The following is a 17353-nucleotide window of genomic DNA, read 5'->3' on the forward strand; positions in this document are numbered from 1 at the left end:
AGTGGAGAGGAGAGTTGGAGAGAATCAGATGAATGAGTGCAATGTGCAGCAAAACTCTATCCAATTCTGGGGATTTGGCCCTGTCATCTCCAGAACTATCATCCAGGAAATTCTGACCCTTCTCAAGCATTATGTTCTTGAAATTTTCTAAAGGAACCAAACCATCCTAGGTTAAAACTAATCCTATTCCTTTAAACCTGACTGGGTGGAGTTGGAATTTCTTCCTGAGGCCCTAACTTGGGAATCAGAGGGGGAAAAGGAGAGACCACAAAAGAAGTAGGAAGATGAAAGCCTAACCTCTCAATGGCATCTGACACCTGAGGCTCTTGTAGCCTGGAACCCAGAGGCGTTCTCATAGTCCACCCTTTTGGACAAGGTACCAATTCCATAGAAGAAGAAGAAGCTCAGAATATTTTTTAAGAAATAATATTTTATTTTTTCCTCCAATTACATGTAAGAGCAATCTTTAACATTTAAATTTTTTTGAGTTCCAAATTCTCTTCCTCCTCTCAACCCTCCCTCTCTTTTACCTTTCCCTCTTTGAGATAGTAAGTAATCTGATATAGATTTTACATATGCAATCATGTAAAACATTTTTCCCTAATTTGTGGAAGAGATCTCAAATAAAAAAAAATAAGAAGAAAGAAAAGGAAATATAGTATATCTCAGTCTTTATTCAGACTCTATCAGTTCTTTCTCTGGAGGCAGATGGCATTTTTCATCATGAGTCTTTGTAATTGTCTCCCATCATTTTATTGCTGAAATAACTAGATTGTTCACACTTATTCATCAAACAATATTGCTGTTGCTATGTACAGTGTTCTGGCTCTACTCACTTCACTTTGCATCAGTTCATGTGGGTCTTTCAAGGCTTTTCTGAAATCAGAAGCAACATAGAATCTTAAGAGGCAAAAATGCCCCAATAGAAAATACCTCCTACAGCCAGGGAGGAGGAATGGGATGGCACCATAAAAGTACTCACCATGGAGTCTCAGGACCTAGTGTTAACACAGTGTGTGGCACATAGTAGGCATTTAACCAGTCAGTCAGTTTATCAACAAGCATTTATTTACTTATTAAACCCTTACCTTCCATCTTAGACTCAATTCTGTGCATTAGTTCCAAGGCAGAAGAGTGATAAAGACAAGGCAATGGGGGTTAAGATTCCATGCTTTGGTCCTACAGGCACCAAGGTACCTTGCTTCGAGTACTATAGACAGTACAGAAATTCATCAGCTAAGTAAATAATAGCCAGAAATGGTTAGTAGACCTGTTGATGTCCTAAGGGATGGATGTTGAAAGCAGGACACCTGCTATGGGAAAATGAGCAGCTCTAATGGAGTAGATTCTTCATTCTTAGCATCAATCAAATGCATTTTCTGTGCTTTATAGTTATTTTTCAATGCAAGACACAAGGAAATTCCCTGAAAGGTAGCAGTTAAAAAGCTATGGTTGAGAAGACCTGGATTCAAATGTTATCTGTGAAATTTAGCAGCTCTGTGATTATGGGCAATTCATTGAAGCTTGCTGAATCTCCATTTCCTCATCTCAAATAGAAGGATATCTCTAATGGCTCCCCTTCTAACTCCAATTCTGATTCCCAAATCATATGTAGTCTTCAGACAGTTTTGGACTAGAACTTCAACTTAAGTTAACTGTGAGCCTCTTAAAACCAAGTACTATATAAACAACCATTATCATGACAGGTTTTTAAAAAAATCACCTGTTTAATGGAATGAGCATTGGTCTTCTATTCAGGTGTCCCAAGTCCATCATTTATTACTGTGTGACCCAGGGGAAACCCCTTATCCCTTCTAAGGCTCAGTTTCTTCCTCTGTAAAAGGAAACTGCATACCTCATGAGTTGGGAAAAATGCTTTGCAAATTGCCAAGCACTACAAAAATGGATTATTCATTGGCTCATAAAATTTAGAACTTTAATAAAAATTTAGGGCTTTAGAGAGTATAAAATAATAAACTTAGAGCAAGATAGGATTGTATAGCTCATCCTATATATAGGTAACCTCTTCCACTGATATATGAGGAAACCAAAACCTGGAGAGATGAGGTGACTTGGCCAGTGAGATCTTTTGGCTCCAGTTCTCTTTTGTGTACTATCATAGCTATCTTTTATACTCAACTCCAATAGTTCCTCCTTCCCAGGACCTACACTCAGAGCTTTCAGTAACCCAGAAGCTCAGGAGGAGGAATATAGGACGAAAACTGACCCACTGAGCAGGCTTAGAGGAGGTCTTAGAGCTCCTGCATCTGTTCTTCTCTGAAAGGTCAAAAACGCCTCTCGCCCCTCTGGCAGCCCCTGTTAGGGGAGGCAATGCCTTGTGGGGCTCTAATCTTTGCTGAGGCCAGGATCTCTCTCAGGATTCAATTGCTGGTTTGCAGAATCCTCACATAGCAGGGAGCCCATAAATCACTTGCATGTACAAACACAAGGGGGTCAGAACAGCTTGAATTTATACTCTGAATCAGCCCCAGGCATCTCCATGGCCAGGTGCCGAAAGACAGGAAATAGCATCTGGTTTGTGTAGCCATCTCAGCCTGATTTTGAGTATCAGCTAATTCCTGGGATGTATATGCCTGCAATTTATGGTCATTAACTAATCTGTGCATAGAAGGAAGTATGCTCTGCTGATTATAAGAGGGCAAGGGGGAATCTGGAAGCCTCGGTCATATTCCAAACACCATTCCCGAGGAGACCTTCTGATGAGTTGGCTTAACCTTAAATCTTTTGGGCCTCAGTCTCCTTAGTTGCCTGTTTTGTTTATTTCTTAAACATGAAGCTTTCCCCACTTCTTTCTTAAGGGTGTTAGGGAATTCATTGTCTTTAATGTACTCTTTGGATTTTTTATTTTATTTTTCAGCTAGTGATTAAAAAGTATTTGTACAAATAAAATGATTGGTGCCAAGATTGGGAGGAAAGTAGTAAAGTGGGGAAAAATTCTATAGACTATTTCTCAGATAGAGGTCTCATATCTAAAATATATGGAGGATTTTGTCAAATACATACAAATATGAGCCATTCCCCAATTAATAAATGATCAAAAGATATAAACATGCTTTTTAAGTAAAGAAATTAAATATAATTTACATGTATTGTGGGATCCATATTGCTGAGAGGGGTTCAAGCTACATCAAAGAATATATATAATATATATAATTAAAATAATTTTAGGTAAAGAAATTAAAACTATATAGAACTAATTGAAAAAAATTCTTGAAATTATTATAAATTAGAGAAATGCTTTGGAACCTTTTGATTGCCTGAAAGTATTGTCATTGTTAAGGGCTTAAAAGGGCATTAGGCTATCTGCTATAGAAAATTAGGTAAAGGGATATATTCCCTGCCCTACAGGGTCTTAAAAATCTAAACATTAAATATTTTAACCTTTTTGAGAGGTAGCATGGAGGAATGGGTTGAGGAAAGATCTTAATTAAAATCTTCACTCTCCTATTTATTAGCTATGACCATTGAAACTCTAAGACTGAAAATTACCTTCGAATTGCTGTATTCTGCATTTTTGGATAAAGTTTCCACAATAGAATTTCCTTCTGATTGATAAAGTCTTGGATCTTGACAAAGACAAAACGAAAAACAAATAACTAAGCAATAATAGTAACAGCAACAACAAATCCCCAATAAGAATGAATAATACTTTTAAAAATGTAAATTTATTTACTTAGTTTTTTGTTACATTAAAATACCCAGGTAACTCCCTTTCTCCTCTCCCCCCTTTTAGAGAAGGTGTCATTTGCCAAAAAGGCATATGCATTTATAAAACTATGTCTTGCCTATTTCTATATATATCAGTTCTTTCTCTGGAGTTGGACACATTATAATTCATTTTTCAAATAATATTTCTGTTGATGTATATAATGTTCTCTTGGTTCTGCTCATTTCACTCAATTAAATTTTTTTGAAACTTAGAAAGACTGACATAAATTATGAATACTTCTAAGCATGAGAGTGACCATTCTCTGATGTTTATTCCCCTTCAAAATTCAGACATAAAATTACGAATACTTTTAAACATGAGAGTGACCATTGTCTGATGTTTATTCCCCTTCAGACTCAGTCTACTTGTGTTCTTCCTAGATCTCTGCTTATGGAAATCCTTCTTCAAGGCACACCTCAGATTCTACCTCCTCTGTGAAATCTTCTCTGATCTTTCTCCTTTCCCACTGAAAGTTCTTTCATTTTCCTGAGATTATTATAGACCTTACATTAGTACAGCTTTCTGATTGCTGCTGTATGTAACTTGCTCTAGTGTAGGTATTTTTCAGAAGGCTGGTCTTCTAAAAATCAAAGACCCTTTGCAATTTTTCTTAGACCTTGCCCCACTAGAACAGAGTCTGTCTCTCTACAGTATTTACAATCTGTCTCATAGCATCTATAGCACTTAATTCAGTTGCCTCATATTGTTCTCTGTTGTTTCCTTAAATACATGTTGTTCTCCTGACCTCCTCTTATTCTAGCTAGATTATAAGTGACTGCAGAGAACAGCGTTGGGTGGCCATTAAATTGAGCCTCTTCTTTCCTCATTTTCTTTCCTTTTCCCTTCAGTTACGGAAGAAGCAAGCTTATGTAGAAAAGGTGGAAAAGTTGCAACAGGCCCTGACCCAACTGCAGGCTGCGTGTGAAAAGAGAGAGCAGATGGAGCGAAGACTGAGGACCCGACTGGAGAGAGAACTGGAGGCCCTGAGGATGCAACAGGTAAGAGGCCCATGATTGGATCTCCAACATTCTCAGCCTCCATTTCACAGGGGCTGGTAGAGCAGACAATTCAGCTATCGTATCCTTCCTTCCATTATAATTACACTTACTTCCAATTATCCCTTATCCATTAGACTTTCTCTTATTAAAAAGGGAGATTACAGATTTAAATTATTAAAAAATAATGGTTCAGCAGAACCATTAGTTAATCTTTCAGAGTCCCTTTACTCAAAAGAATCATGTATGCTTCCTATAAAATGGAAGCTCCATAAGGGAAAAGACTGTTTTTGTCTCTATATCCATAGCCTTTGGCAAAGGGCCTGGGCACTGTGACTGGTAAATACTTGTTGAAGGAATGAATGCTTTTATGCACAATTATCTTCTAACTTAATTTTATCTATAAGTAAATGTTCCTTCTGCTGCTTTGCCTCCACTGTAAATGTAAGGTTGCTATAAGTATTAAGTTATTAAAAAACGACACCCCCCCCCCCCCACCTCAGCATCCATTGCATATCTTGCTCATTGGGTGGGAGACTGTGATGTACAGCAAATTAAGCAGAGAACACAAAAGCTCCATTCACCACCCTGGGGTCTCCTCTGGAGAACTATGCTTTTACAGTGGTTGTGGCCAAAATGCTTGCAAACACTGGAAAGCATAAATAGCAACTTGCTGAGCTTTTTGCTTAGAGCTGTCTATAATTTGCTCTGGTCTTGGTATTTTCTAGAAGGTTGGGGTTTTAGAGGATATCTTCTAAAAATCAAAGACCCTTCACAATTTTTCTTAGACCTTGCCTCAGTAGAATAGAATCTGTCTCTATACAGTATTTACAATCTGTCTCGTAGTACCATAGCACTTAATTCACTTCCCTTGTATTGCTCTCTGTTGTTTCCTTAAAGGCATCTTGTTCTGACCTCCTTTCACTCCAGCTAGGTTGTAAGTGATTGCAGGGAACAGAGCTGGGTGGCCAAGTAAGCATTTCATGGGCACTTGGTGGCAAAATTCTACGGCCACATCTCAGAACCCTAAGCAAATAGAGGGCTTTTCCTTCTTCATATAAACAAATAGAAGCCACTGGGCAAATAACTTAACCACTTAGTGCTCTGGGTTATTCCATTTTTTCCCCTCCTTCAACATTTCTCCCCACCAATCCATGTAAAGACAATTTTTTGCATTACTTTTTTTTAAACCCTAATATCTTTTATATATATCCTTCTATATTAATTTTTTTATTTGTTACAGGGCTAGGCAATCGCATTACTTAAAAAAATTTTTTGAGCTTCAAATTCTCTACCTTCTTCCTTAGCCTTCCCCCTCCCTGAGAGAGTAAGCCATTTGCTATAGTTCATACATGTGATATCATACAAAATATATTTTCATATTGCTCATGTTATAGAAGAAGACATATTACGAAGCAATGCCATGGGTAATTCTTAAGACTGTAAGCTACAGATAAGTTGCTTATCTGCATTAGGGAAAGGAGGAGTTTACACACTGGGAGCTCTCTTCCATGATGAAATCTGGACCTCTTCTCCCCAAAACAGTTATGAACTATGCTCTACAAATGAGATTCATTTCTAGTGCTGGTACTTCAGTTTCTAAGAGATTGTGAATAGTCCCCTGATTGTCACTGTGCATCCATTTATGTCTATGTAACATGGAGATGGGAAGTTTTTAAGATCCTTTGGAAATGCCTCAAAAACATCTGAGAATCAATAACACAGCAAGCTCATCTTCCCTGGCCTCCATGCCTTCCCTTTCACAGGCTCAGCAGAAAACGCTCCTGCTGTGTCCCGGAGGTTGACAAATAAAGCCTTTGGCCTGACATCAGAGGAAGGAGATTTTAGAGCCCAAGCCCCTCCAGGGAAATCACCCTGCTTGAGATCTGGATGAGGACTCGGGAATTGTTACCCCGGGTTCCCCCAACTGTTTGTGATTTTCATGTAGGGTCAGAGAAGTGCATCTTTTCCACAAACAAAACGCCTGAGAATCAGTTTGTCTTTAAGCAGAAAGACTGACATTATTTTATAGAAATGGCGAGTTTTGGGTCATTCCTCTTCTGGAGCACTCACTAACTACTCCAGACTTCCCTTACTTCAGGAAACTAATAAATTGGCTGCTTTCCCCTTTATTCTTAGATAAATAATACTTGAAGGTTCCATGGGGCTTTAAGGTTTACAAAATACTTTGCTCATATGATCTCATTTCATCTTCACAACCTTCTGCAATAACTGCTATTATCCCTCTTTTCAGATGAGGAAACTGAGGCAAAAATAGGTAAATGACTTATCCAGGGTTGCATAGCTAATAAAGATTGGAGGTGAGATTCGGACTCAGGTCCTCTTGACTCTAAGACCAGCATTCCATCTGCTAAGCTATATTGCCTCTTTGCTGCTTATTAACAAACAGTCAATAAATTGGTATTCATTAAGCCTGTACTGTGTGCCGGGTATTGTGGAGAAAGATACAAAGAGTGGAACAGTTCCCACTTTGGGAGACAAATACATATATACAAAGATTGAGAATAAATATAAAGTTAAGAAATACAAATAAAATAAAGATACTTAATTACAAGGCAACTTGGAATAGAGATGGATGGGTCCTCACCATTGTGGGCATCACAAAAGTCTTCCATATTGTAAGTAGTGCTTGAGCTGAGTCTTGAAGACAGAGGGAACATGGAGGTCACACCATGTCCAAATGACATGAATCACACCCCAAACAGGCTCTAAATAGCCCAGGTTATATAGCTCTTTGGAACTATCTGGAAAGCAGCAAACTGAGAATGCAAAATTATCACAACCTAGCCAGCAGATAGTTAGAGCTGGATGTTTCTCTTGGAAATTAGGATCATTAGAAATGGGTCATTAGGTCAAATCAGTTAATATTTGTAAAGTAGTTGACATGGCACCTGGCACATGGTAGATGCTATATAAAATGCCTGTCCTTTCCCCTTCCTCTCTCACCTTGCAAAGACGCCCAAGGTTCCTTCTGTTTCAGCAGAGTGTGTCAGATGGCCACCAAAGTTGGATCCTTACCTTATTTACCCATAATTGTGTGTTCTTACATGGCTGTGGAGCTTCTTGGCTCCAGCCTCACTGACTATTAAGAGGCTTTCCCAGACCACTCCAAAACCTTGCTTCTTTGCCTCCCAGTGTTTCATTTGGCTGTGTCAAAGAGCCATTGATTTGACTCCCCGCCTCTTCTAAAAATGGGGCTGTGTCACTCTAAATATAGCACAAAGGCTCCCTTTCCCCCTCTACCTCCAACAAAAAAGCAAGACCAATATTGCTGCCTGCATCCTATGGGGCATGATTTTACATGGAATTTTTTGAGGAAGATTTAGAAAACTCAATGAATCTTTGCAGTGTAGTTAGGGCTCCATACTTAGATCTGTGACAAGGCATGGTCACACTTTGGGACTCCCAATTTCCCAGGGCAGCACTTTTGTAAATGTTGTGCACTCTGGTTGACCTATCCATTATTCCCGAGATTGGTAAGAGCAGCAATTTTTTACTCTGGGAAATTAATAGAGGTGTGGACTTTATAGATAAGAGAAGTGCTTAGTGAGTCTGTTAGACTTGGAGAGTCGGTTTAATTCCAGTAGCATACCTGAACCACTCTGGTGTGTCCTCCTTTCATCCCTTTCCTCTCTCCTCAGCTTTCCCAATCCCATTGGAAATGATAACGGAAGTGTAAGGGCTTAAGACCAAGAAAGAGACACTTGAGAAACCAGTCTAGCACAAAAAGACTTTACTCAGGAAAGAGAGCCTTCAATTAACAAGTCTCTTGATGAGAGACAAAGCAGGTCCTAAGGAAGACTAGAAGGTGAAAGTGGTGGAGCAGAGAAAATAGAGATGAAAGAGAAAAGGAGGGGGAAAAAACCAGCATGTCTAAATATTTTCCAAGAATTTAAGACAATTTCCACGTGTCTTCTTTCAGTCACTTCCCCCACTGGCTCTATGAAATAGGAGAATGAAGGATAGAGATTTTTATAGATCAGAGATGTAAGGCTGGAAGGGACCTTAAAAGCCATAGAGTCCAGCCTCCTTATTTTACAGATGAGGAAACTGAGGCACAGAGTGTCTAAGTCTAGGGTCACGCAGTAAGTGTCTAAGGCAGAATTTGAACTCATGTCAGCCAAACTCCATCATTCTATCCACTCCTCCTCCTCATTATTACTTCATTATAGATGAGGAAATTGAGACCCTCCAAAGTTAAGTCCACTTGCCCATGCTCAAACCGCTAACCAATGACTGAGACTAGCCTAGAAAGTCTGAGTTGCCATCACTTGGGTCCTCTTTCTATTAGTTAGGGTACGAGATTTCCCCTTTCTGTGGTTTTATTTCATAGCTGTTTGTGCAGTGGGAAGATAGTATACGTGGCACCATTTGCTACTAGCTCATGTGCATGGGTGGCAAGTTGCTCAATGGCAGAGACCTGGTCAGGTTTATCCTTTATGCTTTCCTCTTGCCTAACACAAAGCAGGCACTTTAAGTTTAAAAACTGTTGGTTATTGCTTATTTATTTAATTTATATTTTTCCATGGTTACATGATTCATTCACTCCCCTCTTCTCTCCCCCCTCCCAGAGCCAACAAGCAATTCCACTGGGTTATACATGTATTATCACTCAATATAGCAGACACTTTATAAATGTATTGAATGAAAATGAAAAGAAATTAACTTAGTCTGTCCTATGAGAGGTTTAGATGGGATGGAAGCGAGAATTTACTAGCAGTGAAGTTTCTTAAGCATTGGAATGGTTATCTGGATGAGATGAAACATAAGATTTAGAGTCAGAAGGGACTTTGTGTATCATCTAATCCAATCCTTTCACTTTACATAAGAGTAAATGAAGAGGGGAAGCTCAGTAGCTCTGTGTTTTGAGAGCCAAGTCTAGAGAGGGAAGGTCCTAGGTTCAAATCTGGCCTCAGACACTTCCTAGCTGTGTGACCCTGGGCAAGTCACTTGACCCCCATTGCCTAGCCCTTACTGCTCTTCTGCCTTGGAACCAATATACAGTATTGCTTCAAAGATGGAAGGTAAGGGGTTTTTTTTTGTTGTTGTTGTTGTTTTTTTAAAATTTTTTTATTTTTAAACCCTTAACTTCTGTGTATTAGTTCCTTGGTGGAAGAGTGGTAAGGGTAGGCAATGGGGGTCAAGTGACTTGCCCAGGGTCACACAGCCGGGAAGTGTCTGAGGCCGGATTTGAACCCAGGACCTCCTGTCTCTAGGCCTGGCTCTCAATCCACTGAGCTACCCAGCTGCCCCCTGTTGTTGTTTTTTAAAAAGCAAATTGAGGCAATGTGCAAAGCTAAACAGGCAATAAATAACAGCAGAATCCAAACCCAGGTCACTGGAATCCAAATTCATTTTTCTTTTCATGATTATTATTTAGTTGTCATCCTGTTGGAAGTCAGGAGGATTTTTTGAGGTTCTCTCCTAGCTCTGTGTCTAAGCCTCAGATGGAGACTATGACTCTTATTTGCTGCATGAGGTTCACCTCAGTAGGTAAACTGACATTGGTCAATAAAAATCTTTGACACAGTAGAATTTATAAGTATGGGTATATATATATACATATATATATGTGTGTGTGTGTGTGTGTGTGTGTGTGTGTATAATATTTTAATCTCAAAACATTTTATTGGTGCCTTTAGTCTTTACATCCCACCCTTACCACCCTTTTGCTTCCCAAACCCCAGAACTGAATCTTCTGTTTAATAAATTAACATAGAATCATAGACTATGCAGACCAGAAGAGACCAATGCACCAAAGGAATCTCCACTTTAATGTATCCCACAAATGGTCATCAAATATACAATATATAAATTGAATAAGTTTAGGTAAAATGACTATTCCAGATGAACTGCTTCCTTTCTAGAGATAATTAAGCCCCATTGTGTCTTAAAGCCTCAGTTTCATCATTTGTAAAATAAGGATGGTTTGCCTAAATGCTCATTAAGGTTCGTTTTGCCTCTAAACATTTTATGAGCCTGTGATTCTTATTTTTAGATGGTTCCCTTCGAAAGACCTGATTTTCTTTGTAATATGGGGCTTTGGGAAGAATCAGACATAACTCCTCTGTTGTTTACAGACATACTACAAAGCAACAGAGAGTGAAGTTAGTTAAAAACCCTCAGAGAGAAGGAACTCCCTCTGAAGGCAGCCTCTTCCACTCTTGTACAGCTCTCAGGGCTAGGAATTTTTCCCTCATTGTGGGAAGCCAATAAGAGAATAGATAAAAATCTGAGACTCCTCTTTTGACCCCTTTTGTGATCCTTGTGATTTCTTCTTGAAAAGTATTATGGCCTTACTGAAAAGCTTTAAGTTCCTATCAAACCTGAATTTAAAGGGTTAACATTGTTAACACAGCAAGGAATGCTGCTACCTGTTATAGCTAAGGCCAAGATACTCCCCAACTTGGCTTTCTGATAAGAACCTAGTAAAAATTCAGCCTTGGCCTTGGTCTATTCTGAAGCCAATATTTTGTGTTTTGATGTGACATAATTTGTAACTTCTGTGCATCTGCAAAGTTTCCGGGGGGAGAGGGGTTCTTTTGTGTGAAATGAGTCTTGAAATATATATAATAAACTCCATGCTCCTGGAGCCAGAGCTGAAAGCATGAAGTAAAAGACATTTCCCTTGTCCTGTCCTTATTTCCTTATCAACTAAACTGTCATCAGATTATCAGAGATGATAAAGAGATCTCCACACCTCATCTCTAGCCTAAATCTGTGAATCTTCTACCCACAGCTCCTGGTTCTGTCCTCTAGGACCGAACAGAACAATTCTGAGCCCCTCCTTCACATTATAAGCTTGTCACATGCTTGAAGACATCTGTTGTGCCTCTCCTGAGGCTTCTCTATTCTAGGCTAAATATGCCCAATTTCTTCAGCCAATCCTTTAATTTTTTTTAAAAACCCTGACCTTTTTGTGTTAGAATCAATGCTAGACATTGGTTCCAAGGCAGAAGAGCAGTAAAGTCTAGGCAATAAGGTTTAGATGACTTGCCCAGGATCAAATAGCTAGGAAGTATCCGAGACCATATTTGAAACCAGGACCTCCCATCTCTAGACCTGGCTCTCAATCCACGAAGCTATCTAGCTTCCTTCAGCCAATCCTATATGTGAGAGATTGAAGGTTCTTCACTGGCCATCTTGGTTGCCCTCCTCTGAATTCTCTTTAGCTTAACAATGTCACTCTTGAACCACAATGCCTGTAAATTCACACAATATTCCTGATGAGCTTAGACAAGGGAGGAATGCAATGAAACTCTCACCTCCCCCTTCATGGAAGTTACACTCCTCTTAATTGGCAACCAAGAGTTGAGGTGGTTAAAGCACTGGACCTTAAGTCAAGAAGACCTGAGTTCAAATCTGGCTTCAGACACTGACCAACTATGTGTCTTTAGACAAATCATTTTAACCTCTGTTTGCCTCAATTTCTTCATCTATAAAATGGGGATAGAAAAAAGCACCTACCTCCCAGGATTGTTTTGGAGGGTCAATTGAAATAAGAGTTGTAAAGCACAGTGCCTGGCATAACTGGATAAATGTCTTATTGTTGCTGTTTAGTTGTTTTCAATTGTGTTTGACTTTGTGACCCCATTTGGGGTTTTCTTGGCAAAGATACTAGAATGGTTTGCCCATTTCCTACTTCATCTCATTTTACAGATGAGAAAACTAAGGCAAACAGGGTTTAGTGATTTGTACAGATAGATAAGTATCTAAGGCCATATTTGAACACAGGTCTTTATGACTCTAGGCCTGACTCTCTATTCAGTGTATCAACTAAGTACCTATAAAAATGTTAGTTGTCATCATCATCATGATGTTAATGCAGTCCTATATTACATAAAATAATTTGGAAAAAATCTGACACAGAGACAATGTCTGATAAAGTGCACAGTGTTCTGTCTTACTAGCCTGTCTCCCCAAACCCAACTCCCTGCTGTATGTGAATGGATGTGTTTCATTCTCTCTTCTTTGGGACCTTCATTGGTTTTTCTATTACTCATATGTTCAACTTTCTTGGAGAAATCTTTTTCACTTCCATTGCCATAGTCATTGTGCATGTTGTTTTCTTGGATCTTTTCATTATGCTTCAGTTCAAACACATCTTCCTATGTTTTTCTAAGAACCTTATTGTCCTCCTTTCTCATTGTACAATAATACATGCCCCCCCCATTATATTTGAATCAGGACATGTGTAATTAGAAAATCTTGAACCCTTGGACTTCATCTCCCAGAATTCCTTTCCTTTTCATTCCCAAGTTGTGTGTTTATGTTGTTTGTATATAATTGTGTGTAACTCTGCCTTTCTCTCTTTTCCTGCATGCACGACTGGGTTAGCACCTTTTTTACTCTAGTTTTTTTATTTAGTTATTATTAATACATTTTGTTAAATATAATACTTGGAGTATTTGCATATTAATTTTTAATCTTTCAGACAGTACAACGCAAAGAGCATTGAACTTGGAGTGAGGGATCCCAAATCAAAGCCCTAGGGTCTGCCACTTGTGACCATATGACAGCGGGCAAGTCTTTCACCTTTCTAGGCTTCAGCTTCCTTTTCTATACAATGAGGGAGTCCTTTCCAACTTCAGATCTATGAATGTATAATGACAGGTTTTTTTTCTAGACATTCCCAAATTGATGGGCCACTTCTTTATTTCTGGTTCTTTGGTATCACATAGAGTGCTATTATGAATATTTCAGTACCTATCATACCTTTGATTTTGTCTTTGACTTCCTTAAGGTATATGCCTAATAGTGGGGTTTCTGGGGCACATGAAAGAATTTTCTGTATCTTAAAAAAAAAAGAGGTAGAAAGAATGGAGATTAGGAAGACATGCTCTTCGAATAGCCCCTAGGTCCATTTGTTCCCCACCCTTCCTCACCAGGCTATTTCAGTTAGAATTAGATTAAGCCACTGTAGTTCAACTGTCCAGCTGTTCCTGTAATAATATATGGATCCCTTTGTTAGTCTAGGGCAGGGGATGGCAATGTATGGCTCTCGAGCCATATCTGGCTCCACCTTCTGACCTGCCAGTCTGGGCAGAGCCCCAGGATGTGCCCCAGGAGGCCCTTCAGCCCCCACCCCATATTCCAGCACCTTCTGCCTCTATCCTCCTCCTTCTGCAGGCGTTTATGGCTCTCACGGCCAAAAAGGTTGCCAACCATTGGTCTAGGGTGTAATTGTTGATTGGGGAGTTTGCACACCTTCTGGCTAGCACAGAAATGTGAGCTCAGAACTTGAGAAGTTCTGGAACATCATAGAAATGGCCATACTGGCGCACCGAGCAGCTACTGAACTAACTACCTAGCCTTCTACAGAGAGCAGCAGATAGCCTGGATCAAAAGTGACTGACTGCTGCTTTTAACTTTCCTCTTTGTGGCTTTGTGGCAGTCAGCATTGGAATGATGTCTGATTCTTCCCAAAGTCCCATATTACAAGACAGTCAGGTCTTTCAAAAGGAATCATCTAAAAAGAAGAATCACAAGGTCATGAAGTTTTTAGAGGCCAAATGGACCTTAGGGATCCTTTAGGCTCCACTCTCCTTATTTTACAGATGAGGAAACTGAGGCTTTGAGAGGTGAGGGGGCTTCATTATCTCTAGAAAGAAAGCAGTTCATCTGGAACAGTCACTTTGCCTAAACTTGTTCAATTTTTATGCATGCAGCACTTTTTACCTCTCCCTAGGGTGATGGAGAGGCTGGTTGGAAAAGTAAAGTTGGTTATGACTCAGAACTACATGTTTTATTTATAATCCCAGCCACAGAAAGACTGAAGCATAAATATGATCATTTCCACTAGTTCTGGGCAAAAGTTCAGTGGTTGGGAATCAAGAGTCGTGGACTCCTTGTCTTAGCTTTGTCACACATTTAACCTGGCTATTATGGAGAAAGTCTTGGCTTCTCTCTTCTCATTTGCAAAATGGAAACCATAACAATAACTCATCCTTACATAGTGTTTTGTTTTGGACAAAGCTCTTTCCTCCTGCAAAAGATAATAATCCTGCAAAGGTAAGTAGGGAGTGCAAGTGTTATTATTTCCAATTTACAGATGAAGCAAGTGAGGGTCATGAAAGTCAAGGCCATTGTCAACCACGTGTAAGTGGTAGAACTGAAATTGGTCACTCTTAGTAGTAGTAATAATAATAACAACAACAACAGTAACAATAGCTTCGAGAGACAGCATGGCATGCAGGATAGAGAGACTTCCTCATTCAGGAAGATCTGAGTCCAATCCTATCTCTGAGACTTATCCAGGCTGTGTTACCCTGGGCAAGTCAAGTAACCCTGGGCAAGTCAAGTAACCCTTCAATACCTTAAGCTTCTCTCTAAGACTATAAATTATAGAATAATCAATGATGTGTTCTGACAGAAAGAGTTCTCATTGGAAACTCCCCATCTCAATAAAGTGAGTTTGTCATTTCCTTCCTCCACCTCCCCCCCCCAAAAGAAAACAGAACAAAACCCAGCACCACCTTAGCTTTCTAGAGCATGTTGTACTTTCCAGAATCCCTTTATTCATTTATTTTTTCATTTAAATCTCACAAAACCCCTCTGTGATGACAGGGCAAATATTGTTATCCTTATTTGAGGCAGGCGACTGAAACAGAGAAGTAACTTGCCCAGTAATATAATTAGTTAATGTTGGAGAATTAGAATGGAAGTCTCTTCCCTCTGAGTCCATAACGGCATATGACACAAAGGGTAGGGCAGGGGAGACCTGCCGTTCTCATGAGGGAAACACAGTCTTTACTCCTGGGGAGTTCAGGGCTTTTGTTTTAGAAGAATGTAATTTTGAGGGATTATATATTGTCACATCTCCTTCACTAAGGGACTGAGATACAAATGAAGAGAGAAGTCATCCGGAGATCTCTGGGGCACCCGGGGGTGGGAGTACTAGCTGCTATGTCCCTACTCTTTTTCTCAGAAGCTGAGTAAGTTTGTTTATTTCCCCGTCTGCTTCCATGTTCCACTGGGTAAGTTGATAGCTAAATGTATTTATCTTCTGGGACTAATCTCTGAGAAACAGAACCAGCAGGACTTCCATTCCCACATAGAATGGGATTAAAAAAAAAAAAAAGCTCTGGAACCAGGGCCCAAATGTGGTTTGGGAGAAATGATTCTCTTCCTGGAATTGAGTTCATGCCCAGCTTCCTGAGAGCAGGTGGGAGAGGGGTAGAGGAATCTCCCTCTGTGTTTGGGAATCCACATTCTCCAGTGTTCAAGAGAGTGTCTGGTATAGCTTTGATCTCATTCCAGGCCTGCCTTAAATTAGGGCTGACCACAGATGCCAGGGCTGGTGCCAACTGTAGAACTGAGCCCAAGCCCTAGAGCAGTTGGTGCTTCAGCTCCAATGAAGATCTTAGTGGCACATAGCTGTCATAAACTAGCATGGGATCTGCAGACCATTTTTCCCATGGACTCCTAGAGTAAATATAAGGATTGAAAATATAAGGATTTGGGCAGCTTTCCCCTCCCCATCTCTGGAGGAGACCATGGAAAGGGACTGCTACCTCTGCTTCCAGGGTGGTACTTGATTTGTGAGGGTCATAATATTATTGAATTAGAGAAAAAAAGGACATAAGAGGCCATCTAGTTGAAACCTTTGATTATTTAGGTAAAGAAATTGAGGTTCAACAAGACTAATTGACTTGTTCAGCATCATATCAACAGTAAGGATCAAAGGTGGGATTTAAACCCATTTTGGGACCACATATATAATAACATCATTCTAATCCTACCCATCTCTTAATGGAAAAATACAGTGGTAAGAACACTGACTGCCCATCCAGTGTTTGTCCCACCATGTTTTTCCATTAAGAGATGGGTAGAAATAGGATGATGTCATCATACATGAGACCTCAAATGACATTAGTTTTTAGAAGACTTAAGATGATTCCTGAATGGTGTCAGTTCATAGACTATTGCCACTGTCCTTTCCCTTGCTTTCCTGGAGACCTTGGTAGCATCTATGTTCATGTAGAGGGGAGGGAGGCATTACTGCATTAATAGCCAAAGGGAGCTGACCCAGTACCAATTAGCTACATGAGGAGGGGTGATGGTGATGAACACTATTGTACAAGTTCATCGCAGCCATACTACTTCCTCCTTGGGGCCAATTTCAGGAAAATAGACCCCCCCCCCTTCTTGTTAACTTAGCAGTATGTCTCTTCCTACTCATGTGGGTCTTCCATAAACTGCCCACCAGGATGATGAGTGGGCTAGAAATGATACCATAAAGAACTGGTTTAAGGAACTGAGGATGTTTAGACTGAAGAAAAGGATCCTTGGGAGTTAGGTCAAAAGAGGAGAATGATGACTGCCTTTTAGTATTCAAAGGGCTAACATGAAGGAGAGGAATTAGACTTGTTCTACTGGTTCAGAAGACAAAATTACAGTGGGGAGAAATTTCTCATTTCTGATGCTTATTGCCTTGGGCAGTGACCTTGCTCATGCCATTTAACTTCCTGGGATCTCCCTAAGAATTCCTTATCCATAAGATGAGGGAATTAGACTAGAGAACTTCTGAGGTCCCTTCCAACACTTGAACTAAAATCTTTTTACAATGTTAAATTGTGGAAAGGCAGATATCAGAATAGAATATTAG

The 17353-nt window shown here is 39.8% G+C and overlaps 1 protein-coding gene across 1 annotated transcript in view; it reads left to right on the plus strand.

The window, feature by feature from the left end:
- The window catches only part of AMOTL1 (angiomotin like 1), a 108671-nt gene that overhangs the window by 74312 nt on the left and 17006 nt on the right, over window positions 1–17353 (plus strand). Inside the window, exon 6 of the mRNA XM_044668378.1 lies at window positions 4579–4728. Coding sequence (XP_044524313.1) covers window positions 4579–4728 — 150 coding nt within the window. The remainder of the gene's footprint in view (window positions 1–4578; window positions 4729–17353) is intronic.

The sequence above is a fragment of the Gracilinanus agilis genome, chromosome 3, assembly GCF_016433145.1.
Source record: "Gracilinanus agilis isolate LMUSP501 chromosome 3, AgileGrace, whole genome shotgun sequence".
Classification (NCBI taxonomy): domain Eukaryota; kingdom Metazoa; phylum Chordata; class Mammalia; order Didelphimorphia; family Didelphidae; genus Gracilinanus; species Gracilinanus agilis.